Source organism: Arabidopsis lyrata, assembly GCF_000004255.2.
Source record: "Arabidopsis lyrata subsp. lyrata unplaced genomic scaffold ARALYscaffold_6, whole genome shotgun sequence".
Classification (NCBI taxonomy): Eukaryota; Viridiplantae; Streptophyta; class Magnoliopsida; order Brassicales; family Brassicaceae; genus Arabidopsis; species Arabidopsis lyrata.
In genome coordinates this window covers 17,867,444-17,894,083 of record NW_003302550.1, presented here as the reverse complement: position 1 = coordinate 17,894,083, position 26,640 = coordinate 17,867,444, and the positions used below count along the sequence as shown (strand labels likewise).

Genomic DNA, 26,640 nt, shown 5'->3' with positions numbered 1-26,640 from the left:
ACTCGTAATGGGCTTGTGATTTCCCTTTTTTATTTATGAAAAAATTCGCAATTTTCCTTATTCTTCAAAATATTCTCGGAGATTTATCTTTTAATGCATGATCGGTTTAAGAGCGTAAATCTCTCCGCGAATCACTCCATTCCTAGGATAAAATCCGCGGTTTACTAGGGACATGACGTTCCTATAAATTATAGTCTCAATTCCCTTTACTCCTCACCACTCTTTTTTATTTTAGCAGGTATGGAGTTCAACCTTCGATGTTCAGAATCTATGCCCGACTTCTCCAGGATCGGAATGATAAACGAAGATGTTCCAAATGAGCCAAACAGGCAGCCTCTTCCACCTCGCGGCTTCTTCAGATCTCAGATCCAAGCTCCGTGTGCTTTGATCAGGGATCTCCCAATCAGAGACCAAGGAACAGCGATGGCATTCATAGAGGCACTTGCGCTTCAACATCGGAAGCTTACTTTGGAAAAGAGGAGACTCCGGAAGAGGATTATCCGGATGCAACGCAGGCTTACCACGGTATCGAGAGATCTTCACATCCTTGGCTCTCACCCCGGTGAATGGATCGAGCTTGGAATCTCTGACTTCGCTCGAATCCCGGACTGCATGATGCCAATCCTCGATTTTGCTGGTCAAGGAGTTGAAGTGTTCTGCTCGTCAACAAGATTTCCCTAATCCGAAGTGTACGATAAGGGACATTCCGTCTTATTTGTTTGAATAAATGCTCTATTTCCAATCTCTTGTATGTTCGCATAGCCAAACCTTTATTTGCTTCACTTGTTCACTCAGTCGAACCTTTTCCTTTAATAAAGAAATAAAACAAAATTTTTATTAATAGCTGAACTCGTTTCTGAGCTGCCTACGTACCCATTTCGGGATCAAGCCACACCGTAGTTCATGTACATAAAAATGCATGTAGCTTTAAACATAAAACTTCTTTAGGTTGATCACATTCCAAGGTCGCTTGACTGGCCTGTCTTCTAAGTCTTTCAATCTATAAACACCGTTCCGAACCACTTCGGTAATAATGTAAGGTCCTTCCCAATTAATACCGAGTTTACCGGCACCTTCTTCTTTTTTATTGTCAAAAACGCGCCTTAACACATAATCTCCCACGAAGAACGACCTAATTTTGACTTTAGAGTTGTAATATCGGGCTGCTGCCTGCTGGTAGTTCTGAATCCGAATCAAAGCTTGATCACGCCTTTCATTTATGGTATCTAGTGAATCATTAAGCATTGCTGAATTTTCTTCCTCATTTAATGGTGCTTCTGTTCGGCGAAGTCCGGGCACGTTGAGTTCAGCTGGTACTACTGCCTCCATGCCATAAACCAAAGAGAATGGAGTTTCTCCGGTAGGTCACCTAGGGGTTGTACGATAGGCCCATAGGACAGGTTGGAGTTCTTCATACCATCCTCCCTTTAGATGATTCAAACGTTTCTTGAGATTGCTCAGTATCGTCTTGTTCGCGGCTTCAGCTTGACCGTTTCCTTGCGGATATCGTGGAGTAGAGTAACTGACTTTGATTCCCCAGTCCGCACAAAAGGCATCAAACTCTTGTGAAATGAATTGTGGCCCGTTATTAGTGACTATTTCGTACGGAACTCCATGTCGACATATAATATTTTTCCAAATGAAAGTCTTCACCGCCGAATCCTTGATGCCAACATATGCCTCAGCTTCAATCCACTTCGAAAAGTAGTCTGTCAAGACCAAAAGGTATTGTACACCTCGAGTTGACCTGTGCAATGGTTCGATGATGTCCATTGACCACCTCATAAACGGGTATGGGGCGGAGATGGAAGAGAATAACTCCGAAGGTTGATGGATCAATAGTGCATGGAGTTGGCAGCGCTTACATCTTTGGGCGAATTTAACACAATCTGTGATCATAGTGGGCCAGTAGTATCCCATTCTTTTAACTTTAAAAGCCATAGCTCTTCCTGATGAATGACTCCCGCATAACCCTTCATGCACTTCGCTCATGAAGATTTCGACTTCGGGCCCAAAAATGCATAATAGGTAAGGGTCACTGACACCTCGTCTATATAATGCATCCTTTGATAGACAAAATTTTGCGCTAACGATTTTCATTTTCCTGGCCTGCCACTTATTCTTTGGGAGCTCGCCTGTCGTGATGTAGTGCTTTATTGGCTCCCTCCAGTCAACCCCCCAGTCTTTAGCCGTAATTTGGTCATCCTTGTGAAATACTCGTGGCTCTGGTTCGGGATGTTTGTTTGGTTCAAGAACATCCTCCTCGATTAATGGATCGGTTTCTAATATCGTTTCTAGAATCACATCTTCTGCTAAGACAACGGGTTCCTTACTATATGTGTTTGATCCCTTTGATTTCCTCCGTTTGATGGGTGGCAGTTCGACCTCCGGTTTGTCACGGTCACGTGCCACTGCTCGAGATCTTGTAACGATGAGTGTTTCTTTGTTATCCTGAATGCTTCGTTCCGAAATGCATTCTACTGGGATAACTCTTTTCAAGTCAGGATCTGATGTTGATGCTAACGCGGCAAGCGCGTCCGCGGTTGTATTCTCTCCCCGGGGTATGCGAATTAATTCGAATTTCGAGAAATTATTAGATAGATCCTTTGCCACTTCGAGGTATGCTTCCATTCTTGAGTCCTTGGCCTCGTAGTCTCCATTAAACTGGTTAACTACTAATTGCGAATCACAATAAGCGACTATTTCCTTAGCTCCAACTCCTTGTGCCAATCGAAGTCCGGCAATCAGGGCTTCGTATTCTGCCTCATTGTTGGAAGCATTAAATAATAATCGGAATGATTGTTCTAGAATTTCCGATGTTGGAGATTCCAGCTTGATTCCCACTCCGGATCCTTGCTTCGATGAAGACCCATCTACATGTAATTTCCAAGTTTGGTTCTCCGATTGCTCTATCGTTCCAGGTATTGGTAGCTCGGTTAGGAAATCTGCTAAAACCTGAGCTTTCATACTGATTCGGCTTTTGAATTCTATGTCGTACTCGCTCAATTCCACCGCCCATTTTGCCAAACGTCCGGACTGACTTGGACTATGAAGTATTGTTCGGAGTGGCTGGTTGGTTAATACTTCAACCGGATGAGATTGAAAATATGGGCGCAGCTTCCGAGCTGAAATCACCACTACGAGTGCGAGATTTTCTATCATTGTATATCTGGTTTCCGGATCAGTCATTGACTTACTTATATAGTAAATCGGCTTTTGCTCCCCGCGGTCTTCCCGGATCAGGACTCCGCTAACTGCATGGTTTGAAACCGACACGTACAAATAAAGCTTTTCATCCACTTCTGGTTTGGATAATATAGGTGGAGTAGTTAAGTATGCCTTAAGCTGCCCAAAAGCTTCTTCACACTTCTCATCCCAAAGGAATCCTTTGTTTCCTTTTAGAATTTGGTAGAAAGGTAGCGACTTATCTGTTGATTTCGAGATAAAACGATTCAAAGCCGCAATCCGCCCAGTCAACCGTTGTACTTCCTTGAAGTTTCTTGGAGATGGCATGTTTAGAAAGGCGTTGATTTGGTTTGGATTGGCCTCAATCCCTCTTTCTGTCACTATATAGCCAAGAAATTCTCCGGATGGGACTCCGAATGTGCACTTTGCCGGGTTCAGCTTCATTTGATATTTATTGAGAATATCGAAACATTCCTCTAGATGCTTAACGTGATCCTCCTTCTTTAATGATTTAACCAACATGTCATCTATGTAGACTTCCATTGTCTTCCCGAGATGGTTGTGGAACATTTTGTTTACCAACCGTTGATAAGTTGCTCCTGCATTTTTTAAACCAAAAGGCATCACTTTGTAACAATAGATACCTCTATCCATGATAAATGACGTTTTCTCTTGGTCTTCGGGGTTCATCATTATTTGGTTATAACCCAAAAAAGTATCCATGAAAGTTAACAGCTCATTGCCAGCGGTGGATTCTACAAGTCGATCTATATGCGGGAGCGGGAAACTGTCCTTGGGACATGCTTTATTGAGGTCTGTGAAGTCGATGCAAACCCTATTTTTTCCATTTTTCTTTTTGACAACGACAGTGTTTGCTACCCATTCCGGGTATTGCACTTCCCTTATGGATCCTATCTTTAAGAGTTTGTCCACTTCGTCATTTACTATTCTTGCTCGCTCCGCTCCGAGCTTTCTTCTTTTTTGTTTTACCGGCTTGAAGCTTGGATCCACGTTTAGTTCATGACAAATTATGCTTGGATCTATGCCGGACATATCTGCCGCTGACCATGCGAATGATGTTATGTTTTTTCTCAAAAGTTCGATCAAAGCTTCTTTTATTTGGCCAGTCAAAGTTGCCCCAATTCGAATTTTCCGGTCCGGTTTGTCTTCTTCCAACACCACTTCGATTACTACATCATCTTTTTTCTGCCTGCTAGGAAATTTTGTTCTTAGTCCCTCTTTTGCGGGCTTCGTTAATTGCTATTGAATCTTCATACGGTGGCTAGCTAGATAACACGTCCGTGAAGCTTCTTGATCTCCCCGAATTGTTTCCACTCCTCTTGATGTTGGAAATTTGATACATTGATGATATGTAGAGGGGACTGCTTTCATTTGATAAATCCAGGGAGTCTCGAGGATGATGTTGTAAGCCGCGGGCTTATCGAAGACAACGAAATCCACGATCTTTGACACCCGTTTAGCAAGGACTGGTAGTTTGATTGTTCCGAGGGACATAGCTGATTCACTTGTGAATGCCACTAACGGAGATGGAGGCCCTATAATGTCTGCCCGACTAATTCCCATCCTTTCCAAAGTACTTAAAAAGATTAGATCGACCGAACTACCTGTATCGATAAGAATCCTTGATACTTCGAAGTTGGCAACGTCCAGGGTAATGACTAATGCATCATCATGAGGTCTCTCGAGGTGCCGCGTTTCTTCTTCGTCAAATGATATTGATGCACCTTGAAACTCGACTTCTTCACTCAAACTTGCTTTGAGTAAAACATTTCGCCTATGTTTTTTGATGGAACTTATCGAATCTTAGCAAAATTTAGAACCTCCTAGAATCACATTGATCTTACCCTTCGAACTCCTTGGCTCTTCCTCATTGGATAACTTTGGTCTTTTAGAATTTTGATCTTTGGAGTTATCCTTTGATTTGTGGTATTCCTTTACGAAATTTTTTATATCGAATTTGGAAAGATCTCCATTGGCCCAAAGCTTCGCGAGATGCCTCTTAAGGACACTACAATCCTTGGTTAAATGTCCGGTTATGTTATGAATATCGCAATATAAACTTTCATCACGGACCCAAGTGTTTGACCTTCTTTTTCCTTGGAATTGCTTTCCGACGGTACTGTTAAAGGGTTGCGACCAAAATTTTCTTGGTCCTTTGTTCTCCTTAGGCTCGAACTTCTTGGTAGGGACGGTGATTGCCGGCATTTCTTGCTTATTTCTTTTGGCGAAATTTTCTTTTTCGTCCTCTACTTCCATCCAGTTGTTTGCGCGGAAGAGTGCATCCTGAATTGTGTCTGGTTTATGAAGTACTAAATCTTCTTTAAACCTTGAATCATGTCGCAATCCTTTCCGTAGGGCAGACAAAGCTGATTGTTGTGAGATTCTTGGGAGCTTTGACAGTACTCCTTTGAACTTGGTGATAAAAACTCGAAGTGACTCATTTGATCCTTGTGACAGGTTCCAAAGATCGGCATCCGAAACACTTTTGTCCATAAGGATGGAATATTGTTTTAAGAACACATCTGATAGTTCGTCGAAATTGCTGATCGAACCCGGCTCTAATTGGGTGAACCACATTAGAGCTTGGCCACATAGATTTTCCGAAAAAAGCTTACAGTACCCTGCATCCTCATCGGCTTCATCCAATTCGACTCTTCCGGCAGCTATCAGGAAAGCTGCGAGATAGCTTTTTGGATCCTCTAATCCGCTGTAAGGGTCCAACTTGAGCTTCCGAGAATCTTTGATTCTTAAACTTGCGATTCGCGGAACGAAAGGTGTTCGCCTAGCTTCTTCAATGACTCGATTGATATCCGGCTCCGAACTTGTAGCCTGATGGAATTTTGACTTCAATTCTTTTAGTTCTTGGCTAACCTTCCTCATAGTCTCGAACTGGTCGAGGTTTTCCTGCTCGTATTGATCTGCAAGTTGAACTTCATCTTTGAGCTGTGTCTCTTCCTCCAATGGCTGAACTACATTATTAGTAGCACCAGGAGTTGTTTGTCCGCTGGTTTCATTTCGCGCAACGGAACTTGGCGAGTTGAGTATCCTTCTTCGGATACCCACAGGGTTTCCTGCACTTAAAGAGCAAACACGAGTTTGTATAGTACTGACGTTTTGACTAAGAGATACCTAGGATGTTTGTAACGTGTCGACAGCCTTTTCCACATTCGAGAACTTCTGCGACATTTTCGACATGGTTTGTTGCATGGCTTTAAGGGTTTCGGCCAATGATAATTCAGCAGCGTCTCCTCCGGACATTGTTGCTTATCTTCGGAAATGTAGTAAAGAAAAAATCTGACCACTCAAGAATCCTCGATCCCCACAGGCGGCGCCAAAATGTGGATGTCGGATTCACACACTCAAGTATTTTTATTAAGTAGGAAAGATTACTCTTGAGAGACAAAAATAAATATGCAAAAAGCTTATGAATTGCTACAAAAATTGCTGTAATATTTCTTATTCGAGAAAGAGATCCCCCTTTACATGGTCATTGGCCTTTATATTTATACATAGAAAAATGACATTTAATGGGCTAATTAAGTACAATTATTCTCTCTTAAATGTGACCGTTTTGGTCTTTGACTTTAATGCTCAACATTTGAATTTGTGTTGACTCCGATCTTAGTGGGCCTCGCCTTTTGGCCCAAATGTCCTTGAACCATCTTAACCGTGACTTCGTCTCCGGAATTGTATCGAGGTGCAGTCACTTCGGATTCCCCTTATGGTGATAACCACTTCGAATGTTCCTTTTGACTTGCAGGTCTAACGGGCTTTATCCCTTATGGGCTGTTAACCCAACTACGTGGCAATCTTTAGTTGGTCCCGAACCTCTGGTGCGGGATCCGACACCAACACATAGTAGCACTTGTAGTGGCATGAAAGCCATCAATAACAGCAGCTATTACTCGCAAACTTTCAAAGTTGCACAACCTCATAACCTTAGCTTCAAAGAAGTCTAAACAGCCTTTATCAGTTCCATATGAAAGAATCTCCTTAAAACTGTCTAACTATAGCTCCCCCTCTCGATGAGCATATCTACTTGTGAAATACCTCATAGAGCAAAGTCAGAAAACATGAACTAACCTCATTAGATTGCAAATCTGGTGGTCGCGGAAGAGATCCGAACGACAACACCGGCTCAATCAACAATTTCAACCATGGATGTTCTCCAAATAAATTGTCATCGACAAAAATCTCTCATGGTGGAGCCATAGACTCAACAAAACCAGGAAATGGTTCCATCACAAAAGTAATCACTGAACAAGTGCAACGATATCACCACACCGTGATAAACTAAAGCAATATGTGGATCAATTGAAATCGCATCAACAAGCTTCTTGCGGCGGAATCAAAAGTGATCTGGAGCATCAACAACTGTAAACAACCGTATAAATCCAACAAATCGGTGGATTAACCAAGGAATCGACGGAATAATCGATCATTGAAAGAATAAAATCCGATTTTAATCGGAGAAGAAGCTGGAGATTGGCAAATCGAGCACAAATCCAGACAAAAAAATGGAGCATAAATCTGGCGGAATAACCAGAAGAAAATTCTGAAAATACAAGACGATTTGAGATGATTAATCGCTTCAAACAAACAAACAAATCAGACAATCGAGGAAATCTGATCTCAAAATCGAGGATAAGAACTCAAATATGAGGAATCAAACTAACAAATGAAGAGGTGAAAGCTCGATTCAAAGAAATTGGAGCTGACTTCGAGGAGATCAGGGCTCGATGAAGAAAAATATAGAAATCTGAATCAATAGTGAAACAGATGAACCAAATCGAAATTGATGAATCGATCGGTGAGTAAAGTTCTTCAAGCTCGAGATCAGTTGATAATCAACAGCACCGAAAGAAAATAGATGAATCGGCCATTGAAATCGATCAATCGAGGAAAAGGAAGAACAAAGATCAATCGCTTTTGATGAAACGAATCGATCGAAGAGAGAAAAAAAAAAGAAAAAAAATTGATGAATCGCAAATCTGAATTAAAATCCGAAGAACATGATCGATCCTTTGATGAATTGATGAAGATCAGCGGAAGTGGAATGAAGAATTTAGATTAAGCTCTGATACCATTTCAACTTTTCCCATGAACATGATTGAGAGAGATGAAACAAGAATCTGGAAAAAGATAATTTCTTCATTCAAGTGTAAAATGAGATACAAAGTATAGTTAAATACAAGTAAAACTAAACCACTATGCTAACCAAACTATACAAGAGATTAAACCATAACTAAACCAGCTATATACACTCTAATACAAACATAAGTTTAGATAATGTTTAATGTTTTAGCAATATTAACTAACTTGATGATGTTCTCCACTATGCACAAGAGAAATCTTATTATATAAATCTTGGTTTCTTAAAGTTAGCCATGTTAGATACAAAAAGAAGAAAAATATACATGATTGCTACACATATCAATTAAAACATTTTATGAGACATTATATATAACCAACTTATATACTTTAAACCATTAGACTAAATCTTATTTATATAAATGGATCTTTAAAACATATTTTAAGTTTCCAATCTAAACTTTTTAATTCTTAAATTCATGGCTGGTTCAATTACATTTTAACATAGTACTAGGATTTAACTCGAGGTACACCGACCATAAGACAAAATTATAATATATTGTTTTTTAATCTTGATTTACTATTTATTAGATTTAAATTCAAAAGTTAAAAATATGTTTTTAGTTTGTTTATTTTTATTATATATATATTTTTTTGGTTTTTCTATTTGCAAATTAAACATGCTAATTTGTATTGATATCAGTTAATTTGTAGGTGTAGTAGTGATATATTATGTAACACAATTTTTGTTTGATTATAATTTTACATTCATACAAAAAACAAAAAAAATTAAGAAACATTTGTTAATCCTATTGTAGAAAATTGATATTTGAATAGTATAAACTCATCAAAATATTATATGTATTTGTGTTTTCTGTATATATTTTGTGTTCTTACTATTGGGATGGGCCATTTTATGGTTTTAGAATTGGGTTATTTGATCTGATGAAATAGTCCAATACGTTTATATAATGAGCCTCTATTGTAGTCGAATACGTTTATATAATGGACCTAAATTAAGAACAAACAAAAACAACAAACGAACAGAAATTCCGATCAAACGGAAGACTCACAAAAAAAAAAAACCAAAATCTCTTTACCTCCAGAAATTTCTCTATAAACTTGCCGCCTGTAACTCTGTCCACCGTAAGAATTAATATTCATATTAGGGTTTAAACTTTCTAGCTTGCCAGGTTTTGGAACTTTAACCTCCACCTTCCAAAAATATAGATTAATCATACGAATTCACTAATAATACGCAATATAACTCTTATACGTATATTGTAAACGTTTTTATGGTCATATACATTAGATTTTTAAAATTCCAAACGTAAAGCTGAACTCCTCGTCGTGGGGGCTTTGATTTAACATATTATTCATCAAAATCTTACAAACTTGATGGTAACAAAAAAATGGTTACATTGTGTATATTTTTGACTTCGTATATTTAATTTGCAATTTTTTGATGTGTAGGGTAAAATTGTAAATATTGGTGAGTTAGAAGTTTTTTTGCATAAAACCCTTTATATTATTACTACTCTTACGATATTCTTTTTCAATAGTGGAATTATCCAAATCCGTTGGGAATACATAAATAGAGTTTTCGAAGATTTGGCTCTGCATGAGTCCTCGTAAGTGTTAGTAGTACCAATGAAAAATTAATGTAAATATTTTAGTAAATGATAGATATAATTAATTAAATGGTTGAGGAGCTATGTGCACGCGACACGTCAGTATGACATTTTTGTTATTCACTAAAGTTATTTTTTAAAAGATCTTTCTCAATTAATATAAACATTATATTTTATTAGTTAAAAACTCCTTTTGAGTATTTAACCAATTGTGGAAGCCCCATTGATCCATTGGTTGACCAAAATTAATTAATGCTTCCACACCAAGAGGTCTGGGGTTCGAGTCCCAGATACTGCGATTTATTAATAAATTTGCAGAGTAATGGAGGTAAGTGTGCTGGAGATCTCCAGCGATATACAATTATAGCCGTTCGCCAGGATTCTACGCAGAGAGAAGTGTCGTCAGGTCGTGGATCATTGAAAGTGTCCGTCAAGAGCATGAAAAAAGAAATGTCTTCTATCGTAGATCTAATAAGGGTCGGAATGTATTGTCCGTTGTAAAATCGTCTATGTAACAGTTCTCATAATTTGCAATAAATAATAAATCTAGAAGAAAATTAAAAAAAAGGAGTATTTAACCAATGAAAGTACTCTAATATCCCCGTATACATTTAAAAAAAATATTTGTACAGTAACATATATTTTCTCTTCAGTATCTACGATGGCATATCTTTATATAAGCATATATAAATGGTAAACAATCATTTATCCGTTCATATCTGATGAACAAAACCGAACCAAGTCGATAACCGAACTCCATTTACAAAGCTATCAATTGGTTCCAAAAATCGAGAATCGCGGTTCGGTTCAAAATATTATCTCAGTGATAATGAATTCGAGAAAGAGAAAAAGAGTAACGCAAGTTCAATATCATCAATAACCAATTCATCTCTCAATGAGAGTTTAACAATATATTTTTGTTAAAAGTTAGATAAAGCAAAAACAATCCAAAACACTTAACACCAAAACCCTAATAGAATAATAATAGTTCATGGTTCAATTCAATTTCTAAGCACGCTCTCCACGAATCCTTCTTGCCAATTGAACATCTTTAGGCATTATCGTAACCCTCTTTGCATGAATGGCACAAAGATTTGTGTCTTCAAACAAACCCACCAAATATGCTTCAGCAGCTTCTTGAAGAGCTAACACTGCATGGCTCTGAAATCTCAGATCCGTCTACATTACAAGTTCCACAAAAAAGAACCCATTAAAAAACATCTCAATCTCAATTATAATCAAGATCAATCTTCTTCATCAAGTTAGGGTTTCGAAAACTAAAAGAAAAATATCTTACCTTGAAATCTTGGGCTATTTCACGAACAAGACGCTGAAATGGAAGTTTGCGGATCAACAACTCTGTGCTCTTCTGGTATTTACGAATCTCACTGATTTTTATCAAACAAGAATAAGAACCACTGATTTCATCAAAATTTAAGACGGAAAAAAGGAAAAACAATGAAAGTTTTACCGAAGAGCGACGGTTCCAGGACGGTAACGGTGAGGTTTCTTGACTCCTCCGGTAGTCGGCGCAGATTTCCTCGCCGCCTATGTTACGATTACACAATCAATCAATCTGAAACCCTAGATTTCTCGTTACAAAATTCAAAACTAAGAACGAACGAACCTTGGTAGCGAGCTGCTTCCTCGGAGCTTTTCCTCCGTGTGATTTTCTCGCGGTTTGCTTCGTACGAGCCATGGCTTCTTCAAGAATCTGATAGCTTAGAACGATGAAGAGTTGAATCAAAGAGAAGAGCTTTTGAGTGTTGTGTTTTAACTTAAGAGAAAAGTAAAACAGATTAGTGACTTTATTTATAGTGAGGAGGTGAATTATTAGGTCGGTTAATTTTGGGAGATTAACGGGAGAGGAGTTTATAGACGTACGATTAAAGGCATGTTCAACGGTCCATATTTGATTTGAATAAGATTAAGCTTACGTGGCGATCTGCTTTTTCGATTCTTGTTGGTCCATTTCTTGTGAGTGATTTAAGGTTGAATTTTCTTCTGGTTTAAGTAATGTTTTTAAAATGAGTAGGCTTATATTTGAGCCTACATTGATTATTGTTGGACTTTACAGTCCATTTAAAATAGGCCCATAAGCCCATTATAGTTCTTGCCTGGAATTCAAGAAACATAAATCGTTGACGTAGAGAAGCAAACATATATCGTCATGGGGATATGTTGTTGATGCTGGGATTCGATACTAAATGCATTTAACTTAACTCCACACAACAAACAAAATTCATCTCCTTCATTTAAGTCGTAATCATCGGTTACTACTAACATCAAGTTGCAAATCCTTCAAATAGTAGTATGATCAAGATGATTTCCGAGAGGTAAAAATGGGTCTTCCCCATATTAAGACTCTTTAACAATCTAGTCCAAGAGAGAAACAATGACTGTTGGAGTGTTATATCATGAGCTCAATCTACTAATTTTATAGTATAAGTATAGTCAAGAGCTACTATAAATTATATGGTGTAATTGATAATTCTATATCGTAGTAGTGTGTGTGTATACCATTTTCACTGTAATCAATCATAAAACGATATAAAAACGTTATTAAGAATTGGTTTGATAATCTGAGATTATGATGAAAGTATGAGCATTTATCAAATCTCATATTATCAAATCACAAAGCAACCATTTTCGAAATTGGGGAACAGTCCAAATTTGAAAGTTCGAGACTAAAACGACATTTTCGAAGTTGAGGATTTAAACGGTCCAAATTTGAAAGTTTGTGATTTTTTTAATATTCTTTTGCAATTATCAAACGACGTCGTTTAGACTAAACGGATATTTCTAACGGAGAGTAAACACCGTAAACAGTTTTCGTCTGTCTACTTAGGAACATGCCAAATAGCCAAGTCAACAAAAGTTCATCATTTATTTATAAAATCAACAAGAACTTAATGTTTTAATCGTTATTTCTTATGTTGAGAATTAAAACGTCACAAATTTTAAAAGTTCAAGATTTTTTGATAATTTTTCCCATATAAATATACATATAAGTATATAACGTAAGTATATGTTCATGTTCATGTTCATGTTCATAGACATTATCAAACAAAACTGGGTCCGGACCACACGGTGAATGGCGCATTCAGACATAACACATGCAAAACTTTAATCCAGCATTGCCCATACTGCCATGCTCATATACAACCCAAAATATATTTACACACATCATTTATCATCCATTCATTCATTCATAAAATATCGAAACATGTTTTTCCAAGAAATTTCTGATCGATCTACAACTAAAAAAAAACACCGAAATGATATTTATGTGAAAGTGTATTATACATGTTCTTGAGTAAACCAAAATGTTTTTCAAACGAACTCTTTCTCTTTTGTTAAGTTTAAACTAATAGTGGAAATTTCTATTTATCCAAAAATATGAGACCAAAGCTGTTATACTGTAGTAGGATATCAAAATCAAAATTTTAAGGGGGAAATATATAATAAATTGTATCCTACACAAAAAAAATGTTCTCTGAGTAAGTGGTATACTTCTTTCATTAATACAAACGATACACTTTTCATTAACAAACAAAATATGTAAAGATCAGTATCCATTTTGTAAAATTGTAAGAGAAAATATTGATTTTTTTTTTTTTTTTTATATAAAGTCATTCTTCTTTAGTTTCCAAAGATTTTTGGTCTAATCTCAAACCGTTCAATTTCAGTTGTACAGAGTGATAAAGCAGAAGTTATTATATAACTTTATTCTCATTATGGTACTCTTCTTTTCTACATGTTTGATTGTACATATTATTATTTGTCCTATTATAAATACTCTTAAGAGTAATGAAGTAATAAAAGGCATGCTATTTACACTCGAGAACAAGCAAATTTAGGGTGGTCGAGAGCTGATATCATGATAATTATTTTAATGTATGTAATTCTTTCATTTGAATCATCATTATGTGGCTTTGCAAAATATATTTTGTCAATGGTAAAGTAGTTGTTAAAATGTAAATTACTTGTATACTTAATTAAGCTGATGAATATTTATGAAATTCAGTATCCTAAGCGGAATGAATGTTTGCGTCTTCCAATTTTTACCCACATATTCAATGTCCTCCAAATATGATGGAATTTAACAAAATACAATTAGTGAGTTAGTGATTCTCATTTGTTAAAAAGTTTTATGTAGGTCTAGGTCATGAATCAATTTTTTCATGCCTAAACTATTTTCATTTAACTAACTATCGAAACAGTGTCATGCTTTAATTTATACCCATTAAAAACTTGTAAGTATACTATAAAACTTCTTTGCCAAAAGAAAAAGACTATTCCACTTCTACACTTACACTAAACAGATGATAAAAATTTAAATCGCGCCTAAATTATTAAAAATATATATGATGAAATTAAAACTAGGTAAAAGAGGTTTCATAAACTTGCATTAGTGATTTGGTAACCTAAATTGACTTGTGCGTCTTACCTTTATCATGAATCATGATTAACACTCTCCCCACCAAAAAAATAATATTTAGATAAATAAGAAATAGGAAGAAAAAGTCATAAAATATGTTAAAACTTAAAAGGCAAGGAGGGCCAACCATATCCACCATCTCTCGCCCACTTTTGCTAATATGTCACTCTCTCTCATATCCTAACCTTCCAATAACATTTCAGAATCATCCTCAGTACATCATTTGTATGATTTCGCTATTATCCTTAATAATCAACTAAAAAATAAAGGAATAAAGCTATGTTGCATGAAAACGGAAACGAAAACGTGGAAGCAAAACGTTTTAGAAACAGGAAACGATTTTTTTTTTAAATTAGGGATTGGAAACGTTTTGGAAACGTATACACACACATATATATATATATATATAACATTAACATAAAACTATATTATATTAAAGAAAAATGGTTTAATTAAACAATACAAGTCCAAAACATAAATATTAAATAGGTTAACTAAAATTATAAAAGATAAAGATTAAAAGGTTCAAGGTCAAATATTTAATTTAGACCAATATTTTCATTCTCATTTTCATTAGTTTCATCATAGATCATATAAAGATGCCTCCAAATCTAGTTTGTCGATAAAAAGATGTTAAAACTCAGAGTCCTCTAAAATTAGTTATATGTATTATAAATCTTAATATTTTTAACTTTTATTTATTAAGTTTCCAAAGTCAATAAAAAGGATTTGTCGCGTTTCCATTTTGGAAACGTGAGTTTCCATCGTGTTTCCAAACATAGATTTTTAGGAAACGCGTTTCCGTGTCGTTTTTCGTGTTTCCAAAGAGTTTCCGTTTCCAAAACGTTTCGGAAACGGGAAACGGACCTTGAAGAGAGTTTCCATGCAACATAGGAATAAAGAATAAAATTAAGATACCATTTGTTTTAAGGATGTTCAATCCAGATAAACCGGTCCGATTCAAACCAACCTAAACAAAAGTATTTAATCCAAAAACTAAACTATGTTGTAATATAGTTTAAATAGATTTAATTTTTATATCTGAGAAACCGAATTAAATACAAATCAAACCGGAAAAGAAAAAACCAATTGGAAACAAAAGTTTTTTTTTACAAATTAAGGATATATTTGACTAAACCTCAAATTTGATAACTTACCAAACCATTCATTATATATTTCATATTATTTGGATACAATTTTTTATAAACCTAAAATTTAAAAACATTAAAAGAGACTGAAACGAATCAGAACCGAAATCCGAATTGAACTCTTTGATGATTAACCAATAATGGTTCCACTAGAATCCAAGTCGATATGATCCTATCAAACTAGACCTAAATTCGGATTATATTAAATCCAATATTTATAAGTCGATATGATTTTATTAAATTATGTAGAATATGTTCTAGAGAACCAAAGTATAAGATTCTACTTCTTCTTTTTTTTTTTTGAACAAAGAAAAAGGAGAAATTTTAGGGAAAAAAGTAGAAATCTTGTGAGTCACAGTTGATTTGGTTCAATTGGATTGGGATAATATTTCAAGTGGAAAGAAAGAAACAAAAAAAAAAAAAAAAAAGTTGTGGTGGAAATTATTCCAATAAATCTCGTCGTGTGAATTGAATCATTATTCCTAGTGTCAATCTTCTTCACCTCTCCCTATCAACCTCCGATTTCTTCTTGTTTTTTTTTTTTTTATCTATCTACTAATTTATTTTATTTTTTCTTTGGTTTTAACTTTAAGACAAAATTAATTTAATAAGATATAAATATATTTCAAAATGTAACCTAACAATAAATACAAAAAAAAAGAGATATTAATACAAATAACGTATATATTGCTTTATTTTTGGGTCATTACTTGAGAGTCTACTTAGTCCAAAATTAGGAAAAATCTTTTTGGGTGAATAATTCCCAAAAGTATAGTTGCATTTTGCCAGAGAGGCACTCAGAGAGAAGAGATATTCGTAAAGATAAGCTTTTTTATTTTTCTCATCAAAAATCTATCTTCTCGAGATAAGTCACGAAAGGGTTTTCGATTTCTGCAATAGTTATTTAGAAAAGTAAATTTTTTTTTAGATTGGTTTTTTTTTTATGCTTATTCGCAAAGACAAGCTTTAGGTTTAGTTCTGAGAGATGTCTGGTTCTGTTTCTGGTTGTGGTTCTGGTGGTTGTAATATTGTATGGTTTAGAAGAGATCTTAGGGTTGAAGATAATCCAGCTTTAGCTGCAGCAGTAAGAGCTGGTCCAGTGATTGCTCTGTTTGTTTGGGCACCAGAAGAAGAAGGACACTATCATCCAGGTAGGGTTTCTAGGTGGTGGCTCAAGAACAGTTTGGCTCAGCTTGATTCTTCTCTTAGAAGTCTTGGTACTTGTCTCATCACCAAGAGATCTACTGATAGTGTTGCTTCTCTTCTTGATGTTGTTAAATCCACTGGTGCTTCTCAGATCTTCTTCAACCATTTGTATGGTCTGTTCCTCTTCTCTTCTCTCTTATCTTATCCTTGAATTTTCATAAGAAGATTTGATTTTGTCATTGGAATCATCTTTACTCTTATGGGTTATGTTTATGTATGAAAAAAGATCAAAACTTTGATCCACAATTATGTCTTTTGTCTCATATATGTATTGAGAGAAGTTTTGATCTTTTCAGATCCATTGTCTTTGGTGCGTGATCACCGTGCTAAAGATGTTTTGACGGCACAAGGCATAGCGGTTCGATCATTTAACGCAGATTTGCTTTATGAGCCGTGGGAAGTGACTGATGAATTAGGCCGTCCTTTCTCTATGTTTGCTGCGTTTTGGGAAAGATGTCTTAGTATGCCTTATGACCCTGAGTCACCTCTTCTTCCACCTAAGAAGATCATTTCAGGTTTGTTTCTTGACCACACTCTCTTGTGGGTTTTGGCATGTTCAAATCTGTGTTATTCACTCTGGTTCCTCTTGTGTTGCAGGGGATGTGTCTAAGTGTGTGTCGGATCCGTTGGTGTTTGAAGATGACTCGGAGAGAGGAAGTAATGCACTTCTGGCTCGTGCTTGGTCTCCTGGATGGAGTAATGCTGATAAAGCTCTAACAACGTTCATAAACGGACCATTGATTGAATACTCTAAGAACCGCAGGAAAGCCGATAGTGCTACAACCTCGTTTCTTTCTCCACACTTGCATTTTGGGGAAGTGAGTGTGAGAAAAGTTTTCCATCTTGTTCGGATCAAGCAGGTCGCGTGGGCAAACGAAGGAAACGAGGCTGGAGAAGAAAGCGTGAATCTTTTCCTGAAATCGATTGGTCTGAGGGAGTATTCTAGATATATAAGTTTTAACCATCCATACTCCCATGAAAGACCGCTTCTTGGCCATCTAAAGTTCTTCCCTTGGGCTGTGGATGAGAACTATTTCAAGGCATGGAGACAAGGCCGGACTGGATATCCGTTGGTTGATGCCGGGATGAGAGAGTTATGGGCTACTGGTTGGTTGCATGATCGCATAAGAGTAGTTGTTTCAAGCTTCTTTGTTAAAGTTCTTCAATTGCCATGGCGATGGGGGATGAAGTATTTCTGGGACACCCTTCTTGATGCGGATTTAGAAAGTGATGCTCTTGGTTGGCAATACATTACCGGTACTCTACCGGATAGCCGGGAGTTTGATCGCATAGATAACCCTCAGTTTGAAGGTTACAAGTTTGACCCGAATGGGGAATACGTAAGGCGATGGCTTCCTGAACTCTCTAGACTCCCCACAGACTGGATACATCATCCGTGGAACGCACCTGAGTCCGTGCTTCAAGCTGCTGGTATCGAGCTTGGATCAAACTATCCTCGACCAATTGTAGGATTAGATGAAGCAAAAGCACGGCTTCACGAAGCGCTTTCACAGATGTGGCAACTAGAAGCTGCTTCAAGAGCTGCAATAGAGAACGGATCCGAAGAAGGACTTGGAGATTCTGCTGAGGTGGAGGAAGCTCCTATAGAGTTCCCAAGGGACATCACAATGGAAGAGACTGAACCAACCAGACTCAACCCAAACAGGAGATACGAGGATCAGATGGTTCCAAGCATTACTTCTTCTTTGATCAGACCTGAAGAAGACGAAGAGTCGTCTCTGAATTTGAGAAATTCAGTAGGAGATAGCAGAGCAGAGGTTCCGAGGAACATGGTCAACACCAACCAAGCTCAGCAGCGGAGAGCAGAACCGGCTTCAAACCAAGTCACTGCTATGATTCCAGAATTTAATATCAGAATTATTGCAGAGAGCACTGAAGACTCAACAGCGGAATCTTCAAGCAGCGGAAGAAGAGAGAGAAGCGGAGGCATAGTCCCCGAGTGGTCTCCTGGGTACTCAGAACAGTTCCCTAGTGAAGAAAATGGGATTGGAGGAGGAAGTTCAACATCTAGCTACTTGCAGAATCACCATGAAATACTGAACTGGAGACGGCTTTCACAAACCGGGTATGTAACTTGCAAATCCAAGTTTCAGTAATAAGTTCACATAAATATTCTAAACGTTTTCTAATTGAAAGTCTTCATATTTTCAGTAAGTTCAATCTTCCTAAACTATTCAAATAAATCGTCGATTTCTGTAAAGGACATAGGCTTTCAGCATCCTGATTTGTGACCGGCTTCGCGCTTTGGCACACTTGTCTAACCAAGTAGTATTAGTTTTAAATTGAATTGAGCTGAAATGGTTTAACTGTTTTCAAATTCAAGTGTTTACATTTTCAGTAGACCACAGGTAAAAGGTTGAGTTAAACTGTCAAAGCTTTTATTTTTACATTGGTCTAACCAAGTAGTATCAAATGTATTGTGGTTGTCTGGTTTTACAGGTAAAAGGGTATTTGGAGGTGCAAAAGGAGAGGAACGTCTTAAGGGCTTTAACTCCGGTTAAATCTGGGTGGACTGTAAACCGAGTATACATTTGGTACGGTTTAATGTATTTCCTGTTATGGGACTGGAGAGAAACTATGTAGGAGTTTGTCTGATGTACATTTTTTATTTCTCTGGTTCCATCATGTTATAATACACTGTATAGTAAGTAGTATGTTGCTTGTGGTATTAGACCAGGTCTCATACTTGTTGGCTTTCAAAGTTTTGGTTATAAGTCAAACACATGCCAATTCTTAATCTTTAAAACATATATAGTTCACATTTATGATTAATGACTTGTTAGTGTATGTGGAACACGTCTACTTGAATATACAAAACCTCGTCACAACGAATTAAGTTCTCGGCCTCTAACCAATACGTCTCATATGGGAATCCCCCACTCACAAAGAATAAGAAACTAGAAGAAAATTCCAATATCTCAAGCGCACACAGAGAACACAAATATAAAGACTCGAACTCTCTTTAATTCTCTAACTTTCGGTTGCTTCTTATTGTCTCTCTCAACTTCACTTTGTTTCTCTCACGTCTCTCTTGTGTTGTGTCTCTTACGTCGTCTGTGTCTCTTGCTTTAGACCTCTGAAGCTGTTGTAATCCTTTTGTATATATCAAAATCAAAATCCTAACGTTGCTTCTCTGTTTCTTTTGTGCAGCCAAATAAACTAGATGGGCCAGCTTTGATGATTTGGCCCCAGGAGAGAATTCACTGAAGTCCATACTTCATAGATGTGTTATCTGTTGTTATAATACGTAAACTAGATGATCGACTAGCGCCATGCCCATGTGGGATGTGGCCATGTGCTACTGTGCTAGTATGAGTATTTTTTTTACCGCAAACTTCTTGAATGACTAGCATAACGAACAACGTAATTCTTATCAACCATAACTTGTTGGAATTCTCACTTTTCGTACACTTAGGTTTGAACTCTCGATCTCTCTTATTCTCTGTTTCAAGCACACACATCTCTCTATCTCTCTGTTTTGGTTTGCCAAGCACAAAACGTTGGGAAAGCTTAGAGAGATAATCATTTGAATGCTACATTTTGTTTATTTGGATCTCTTGGATACCAAGATTGGTCTCCGGATTGCTCTTGTAGCATAACTTCTTGGTTTTGCTCTAAAATGATCCATAATCTTCAAATTGATCCCGTACATGAATAAACCTGAAAAAAGACTAGAAAAGACTCTAGAAATAACAAAAATACTCTAAAAATAATACATATACCATGACTAAAATCCGTAAAAACCATGATAAATCACTTTTCTTACAAGACACTAACACACACACATATAGTGGTTTTCCAACTAACCACACACACTTGCACCCATACTTCTACTTAGACTTAGACCTTAATTCTAGACATCATTACCCTAAGGTAGAACCAAACTTACAAGCAAGGTTTAAAGTTCAGAGCCGACTTGCTCTGATACCAATTCAAATCAAGATCACCATATCTTGACTGCTCTGATGCCCAATTCAAATCAGGATCACCTTACCCTGACTTAATCGCTGACTGATTCAGAAAGTAGTTCAGCAACATAAGAACTTGAAAGATATAAAGAACGACTTTTCTTTATTGATTTAGAAACTTCACAAAACTAAATCTCTCTAGGTCTTTTGAAACAACTCTCCAAAGCCTTATCTCTTGGGTCTTATGGAACAACTCTCCATAAGCCTCTTCTTCTCTCTTTTAGGTCTTATGGAACAACTCTCCATAAACTTTTTCTTCTCTCTTTAGGTCTTATGGAACAACTCTCCATAGACTCTTCTTCCTATATAGAACTTAGCTACCCCTAAGTCTATATGAGTCTCTTCCTCTAGACTCTCATGAGATCGGTCTCAACACCTCCACGTGTCTCGACTCTCTTCTTGAGCTCTCTCATTTGAGCTACTCGAGCTCCCCGCTGAGCTTCTCTCACGAGCTCCCTCTGAGCTACACGTTGAGTCTTGAGCTCCCCGCTGAGCTTCTTCTCTTGTTCTTCATAAGGCTCTTATTTATACTAGAACCAAGCTTCTTCTTTGCCTATTGTGAATAGAAAGACTTACAAAACTTGTCCAACTTGACATTATTTGTATTTCCTTTTCTCTTGATTTCCTTTCTTGGATTTCCTTTCCTGTATCTCTTCTAGCATCTTCTAGAAGGAGATAACTTGCTCCTCAAGTTAGATGGAATTATCCAACATTCTCCCCCTTAATTCCAACTTGAATTTGAATTCCGGGAAGCTTGATTCTCGCCAATGCCTTACTAAGTGTGTCCGTCTTCTGCTCCACACCTTGAACATTCTCAACTTCAACCTTTGTTGAGATACGATCTCTTGCTCCTCCTTAGCTTTTGAGATCTTTAAATTTGACATCTTCAAATTTGACTGCATCTTAGTATCCACAAGCATTCCTTGAGCATCTCCCTCTTGTTCTGCTCCTTGAATTACTTCTTGTACTAGTGCTTGTACTACTTCAACGATTCCTTGAACACAACCTTCTTGTTCTGCTCCTTGAATCATGTCTTGTACTACTTCATGTAATACTTCATGTATTACTTTAGCGAGAAGTATTTCTTGAGCACAAACCTCTTGTCCAACTCCTTGAATAACTTCCTGTAGTACTCTCTGTACTACTTCAACGACTAGTACAGAATACCCAAATATCATAACCCGACTTGGTTTGATATTCTCTAGACCCCGACTTGGTTCTAGCATCTCTAGAATCCGACTTGATTCTAGCATCATTAGAACCCGGCTTGGTTCCAATATTGACCAATCATCAACCTTCTTGAGATTCGGCCTCGTGATCACACTTCTTGACCAATCATCTACTATCTTGAGATGCGGCCTCATGATCTTCTTAGCTTTTAGTAAGCTTGAATGATGTTCGGCTTCTCCCCACATATCATTCAGAATCTTCATTAGGTGCCTAGAGACTCCTCCTCTATGCAACCTCGAATCTTCATTAGATGCTTAGAGACTCCTCCTCTATGCAACATCGAATCTTCATTAAATGCCTAGAGACTCCTCCTCTATGCAACATCATCGAATCTTCATTAAATTCCTAGAGACTCCTCCTCTATGCAACATCATCGAATCTTCATTAAATGCCTAGAGACTCCTCCTCTATGCAACATCATCGAATGCCTAGAGACTCCTCCTCTATGAAACATCGATTCTTCATTAGACGCCTAGAGACTCCTCCTCTATGCGTAATCGATTGAGCTCCATAAACTCTCCTCCTCTATCGGTGCGAAAGGTTTTGATGGACAAGCCGGCTTGCTTCTCCACACACTCTTCAAACCTTTTGTACCGATCGAAAACTTCAATCGATATGTCAACAAGGAACCACCTGTTCTTGTTGATCTTGGCTCGTCTCTCACTTTCAACATAAGCTTGCTGGAACAATCTGGAAACTGTTTCGGACTTCAGAACATAGTCTTCAAGGTACTGCAGCTGATTCACTTGTCGACCAGACCTTGTCAGCTGTGGTACTCCTTGAACTACTTCACCAACCTCATCCTCGTGGTTGTCTTGAGTGATATCCTCCATGACATCATCTTATTCATGTCCTTCTCCAGCATCTTCTCCGCGAATCAACTCCAAAACTTATATGACCTAACCGAGCATGCCATGTTCTTGTATATTCATTAGCAATTCATTCACTCAGTCCTTCAGCGAGTCCTTCAACTAGTCCTGCAGCAAGTCCTTCAGCACGTCCCTCAGCAAGTCCTTCAGCTTGCAGACATGTTGCCTTGCTTATCTCCAAACAACTTGATGCTGACCAGCCTTGTCGCATCACTTTGGATAAATTTTACTTCTACTTTTGGTTGTGATCACCGGTTACTCCTCCTTGAGCTTGCAAGATGGACCTTCCTTGTCCCATGCCTCTGCCGGAACTGTCACCTCCAAAGCTTCCTCTACCATAACCAACGTAGTTATAGCTTCCTCTGTTATAATGTTTTCTTGTTATAACCGCCTCAGTTTCCTGGTCGAAACTTCCCGTAGCGTCCACGCTTAGGGTTTGAGGTCCTTGGTCTTCACTTTGGGTTTCTTCCCAACACGTTCTTCATACTCCAGTAACCTCCCAACAATTTCTTCAAACCCTATCCGCTTTAGGTCAAGAACTTGCTCCAGGGATGCTACAATATGAATGAACTTGTTTCGTGGTTGTGGATTCTCGCCTGCCATACTTGCTTACGAGACACATACCACCGGTCTTGTCTAGAGTCTTCAAACTAAGCTCTGACATTGTACAGAGTCTTCAAACTAAGCTCTGCCATACCACAGGTCTTGTCCAGAGTCTACAAACTAAGTTCTGAACTTGTACAGAGTCTTCAAACTAAGCTCTGCCATACCACAGGTTTCGTCCAGAGTCTTCAAACCAGAAGCTCTGCTACCAAATAAAGTTCAGAGCCGACTTGCTCTGATACCAATTCAAATCAAGATCACCATATCTTGACTGCTCTGATGCCCAATTCAAATCAGGATCACCTTACCCTGACTTAATCGCTGACTGATTCAGAAAGTAGTTCAGCAACATAAGAACTTGAAAGATATAAAGAACGACTTTTCTTTATTGATTTAGAAACTTCACAAAACTAAATCTCTCTAGGTCTTTTGAAACAACTCTCCAAAGCCTTATCTCTTGGGTCTTATGGAACAACTCTCCATAAGCCTCTTCTTCTCTCTTTTAGGTCTTATGGAACAACTCTCCATAAACCTTTTCTTCTCTCTTTAGGTCTTATGGAACAACTCTCCATAGACTCTTCTTCCTATATAGAACTTAGCTACCCCTAAGTCTATATGAGTCTCTTCCTCTAGACTCTCATGAGATCGGTCTCAACACCTCCACGTGTCTCGACTCTCTTCTTGAGCTCTCTCATTTGAGCTACTCGAGCTCCCCGCTGAGCTTCTCTCACGAGCTCCCTCTGAGCTACACGTTGAGTCTTGAGCTCCCCGCTGAGCTTCTTCTCTTGTTCTTCATAAGGCTCTTATTTATACTAGAACCAAGCTTCTTCTTTGCCTATTGTGAATAGGAAGACTTACAAAACTTGTCCAACTTGACATTATTTGTATTTCCTTTTCTCTTGATTTCCTTTCTTGGATTTCCTTTCCTGTATCTCTTCTAGCATCTTCTAGAAGGAGATAACTTGCTCCTCAAGTTAGATGGAATTATCCAACAAGGTTTACCAACAACTCTAACTACTCTAGTTTAGCTAACACTTAACAAACAAAACATACTTTCACATTTTGGGCCTAATTCTCTTGTAGCCCATTACAACAAAACACAAAGCCCATCTTCTTATTCTGTTGACTTTGTTTCTTCTCTTTGTGTCGTTGATTCCTCCACACGACAACTCTTCTTCTATTCGACGACTTCTCGTCTTGCTCCTCCTTCGCTTTGCTTCTTCTTCTTTGACTAATTCTTCTATTCTTATTGTAGGTTTAATGGAGGACTCAACTCTCAACATAACCTTTATCTTCAACCATACAATACGAATTATAGAGAAAGGAGACTGACTGTGTTAGGACCAAAAATAAAGGAATACCTATAGACCTTTTTTAGGAGGATAAAAAACAAACAAACATTTTCATCGACCAAGATCAAGAACAATGCCAAAGCTTCTCCGGGTGGCATAAGAAAGACTCTTTAGACTTTCATGCAGATGTGCCAACCTGATATCCATGGCCCTATCTAGGAGATTTGGTGAAATCTTTCCATCAGAGATGTGAACACATTAACGATATAGATATTTTTTATAGTTTTGTTGCATTTTAAGAAAAACCCTAACACCGTTTATCTTAAAGAGGGGATGCGAAAAGGGCACTATATATAATAAACCTTCACGATTATGCAACCAAAATTAGAGCGAGCGTGAGACGTGTTACTTCATGTATAATATTCGAATTTTTGCATACACAACCACCAAATATGGAAAGGCATTCATCATTAATTGTATTGTATTGAATAGCAAGATTTGATTAAAACCTACAAATTAAAGTTTTAAAAGAGCATACAACTTATCAAAGATTTACTTGCTAAGATACGTAAAACTAATTGAAAAAGTTATGTGTATTCACATAGTTCCATATATTTCAAATATGGAAATTTATTTGATTTAATAATAGAAACGAAGACAAGAATCAGACTTACAAATTGAAGCATATATGGTTATAGAAAGACAAGAAACTGTATTTCACCGGAAAACTCTTCAAACTAGCAAAGACAAAATGGTATTGATTGCCATGAGAAGAGTAATACACAGCATCTCGGAGTAGCTGATTGGGTGATGTTGCACTTGCAGAGAACAAACATATATTTGAGCACGCAAGCAAAAAAAAAAAACCACTGAACTTCGAACATAAGAGCACGCAAGCAAGAAACCCTTATTAATGTCTGTAATTTTACACCACTTCTCTGTAGCACTCAAGAGAAATTCATTACATCTTCATAAAAAAAAACTATTGCTCTCTTCTCCTCGTCATTGAGGAAACTCACTTCAGTGAGTAGTCTCATCTCAATAATTGTTAAAAACTTGCTCCACGACACCGCTTTGTGCCTAGACATCAAACATTCGTGGGACGTTATTGGGATTCCTATTTGTTATATACGGTCCTGGCGGTCTGATAGGTCAGAGTCCTAAAATGTAGAAGCTGATGGCGAATCAAACCTAATACATTTTTTTACAATGAAGAGATGCAACATTCCAAAACTAGATTTGCGGGTCTTTTAGTTCACTTTGGTATATTATATTTATTCAAAAGTTAATTAAAAAATATGACATCAACAAGTTTTCAATAACCACATTTACAAAGAAAAAAAAATTTGCCAGCGAACAATGGTAACTACTTATTCAAATAAAAAAGAGAATAACAGTCAAAACTATAGTCATCAAAATTTAAAGTTACCCCAATAAGAAGATTTTTTTCTTTTCCAGTATTTTAGGTCTCTTTATAAGGGTCATGTAATCATGTAACAAGTAAATCATCTCTTGTGTTTCTTTGTGGAATTTGTTCAAAATATTGTATCTGTGTGATTCGTGTGAGGTAAGGAGAAAACACTTCCCATTGATGAGTTAGGTCATCAAAATTCGATAAATGTGTGATGAGCTTTTTTGGTTGTATCATATCGTTTTTCTTTTTAATTTTTTTTTTTAAGCTTTACATTATTATAATTATTAAGTAAGGTTGTTTATTCAGATATATTCGTTTGATTTTTATTGTTGTAAAGTTGTTAATGTCAAAATACCTATATTGATCTATTTTCTCTTTGTGTGGGCGATGAAGTTGCTGTCAATTTCAAACCATGGTAGCTCAGAGGCCAACTATGAGTGATGCACGTGAGTACCTCAGAATTGTGGAGAATAAGTTTCAAGACAAACCTGAGAAATTTAGAACATTGCTTAAGCTCTT

The 26,640-nt window shown here is 37.2% G+C and overlaps 3 protein-coding genes across 3 annotated transcripts; 1 reads left to right on the top strand and 2 right to left on the bottom strand.

Moving 5' to 3' along the window:
• Positions 1 to 10,735: 10,735 nt before the first annotated feature.
• LOC9310573 (histone H3.3) lies at positions 10,736 to 12,250 on the bottom strand. The gene is made up of 4 exons (XM_021021877.1): positions 11,557 to 12,250; positions 11,401 to 11,477; positions 11,227 to 11,317; positions 10,736 to 11,108 (listed from the first exon to the last, which is right to left on the bottom strand). Exons 1-4 carry the CDS (start codon positions 11,626 to 11,628, stop codon positions 10,938 to 10,940), a joined length of 411 nt encoding a protein of 136 aa, XP_020877536.1. The 5' UTR covers positions 11,629 to 12,250; the 3' UTR covers positions 10,736 to 10,937.
• A 3,885-nt stretch (positions 12,251 to 16,135) lies between these two features.
• Positions 16,136 to 19,517, top strand: LOC9310572 (cryptochrome-1). Its single transcript, XM_002874459.2, has 4 exons — positions 16,136 to 16,837; positions 17,021 to 17,239; positions 17,322 to 18,810; positions 19,185 to 19,517. Exons 1-4 carry the CDS (start codon positions 16,504 to 16,506, stop codon positions 19,186 to 19,188), a joined length of 2,046 nt encoding a protein of 681 aa, XP_002874505.2. The 5' UTR covers positions 16,136 to 16,503; the 3' UTR covers positions 19,189 to 19,517.
• Positions 19,518 to 22,357: 2,840 nt separating this feature from the next.
• On the bottom strand, positions 22,358 to 22,902 carry LOC110227497. The gene has a single exon (XM_021021871.1). The coding sequence runs from the start codon at positions 22,774 to 22,776 to the stop codon at positions 22,408 to 22,410; it is 369 nt and encodes a 122-aa protein (XP_020877530.1). The 5' UTR covers positions 22,777 to 22,902; the 3' UTR covers positions 22,358 to 22,407.
• Between the last annotated feature and the right edge of the window lie 3,738 nt (positions 22,903 to 26,640).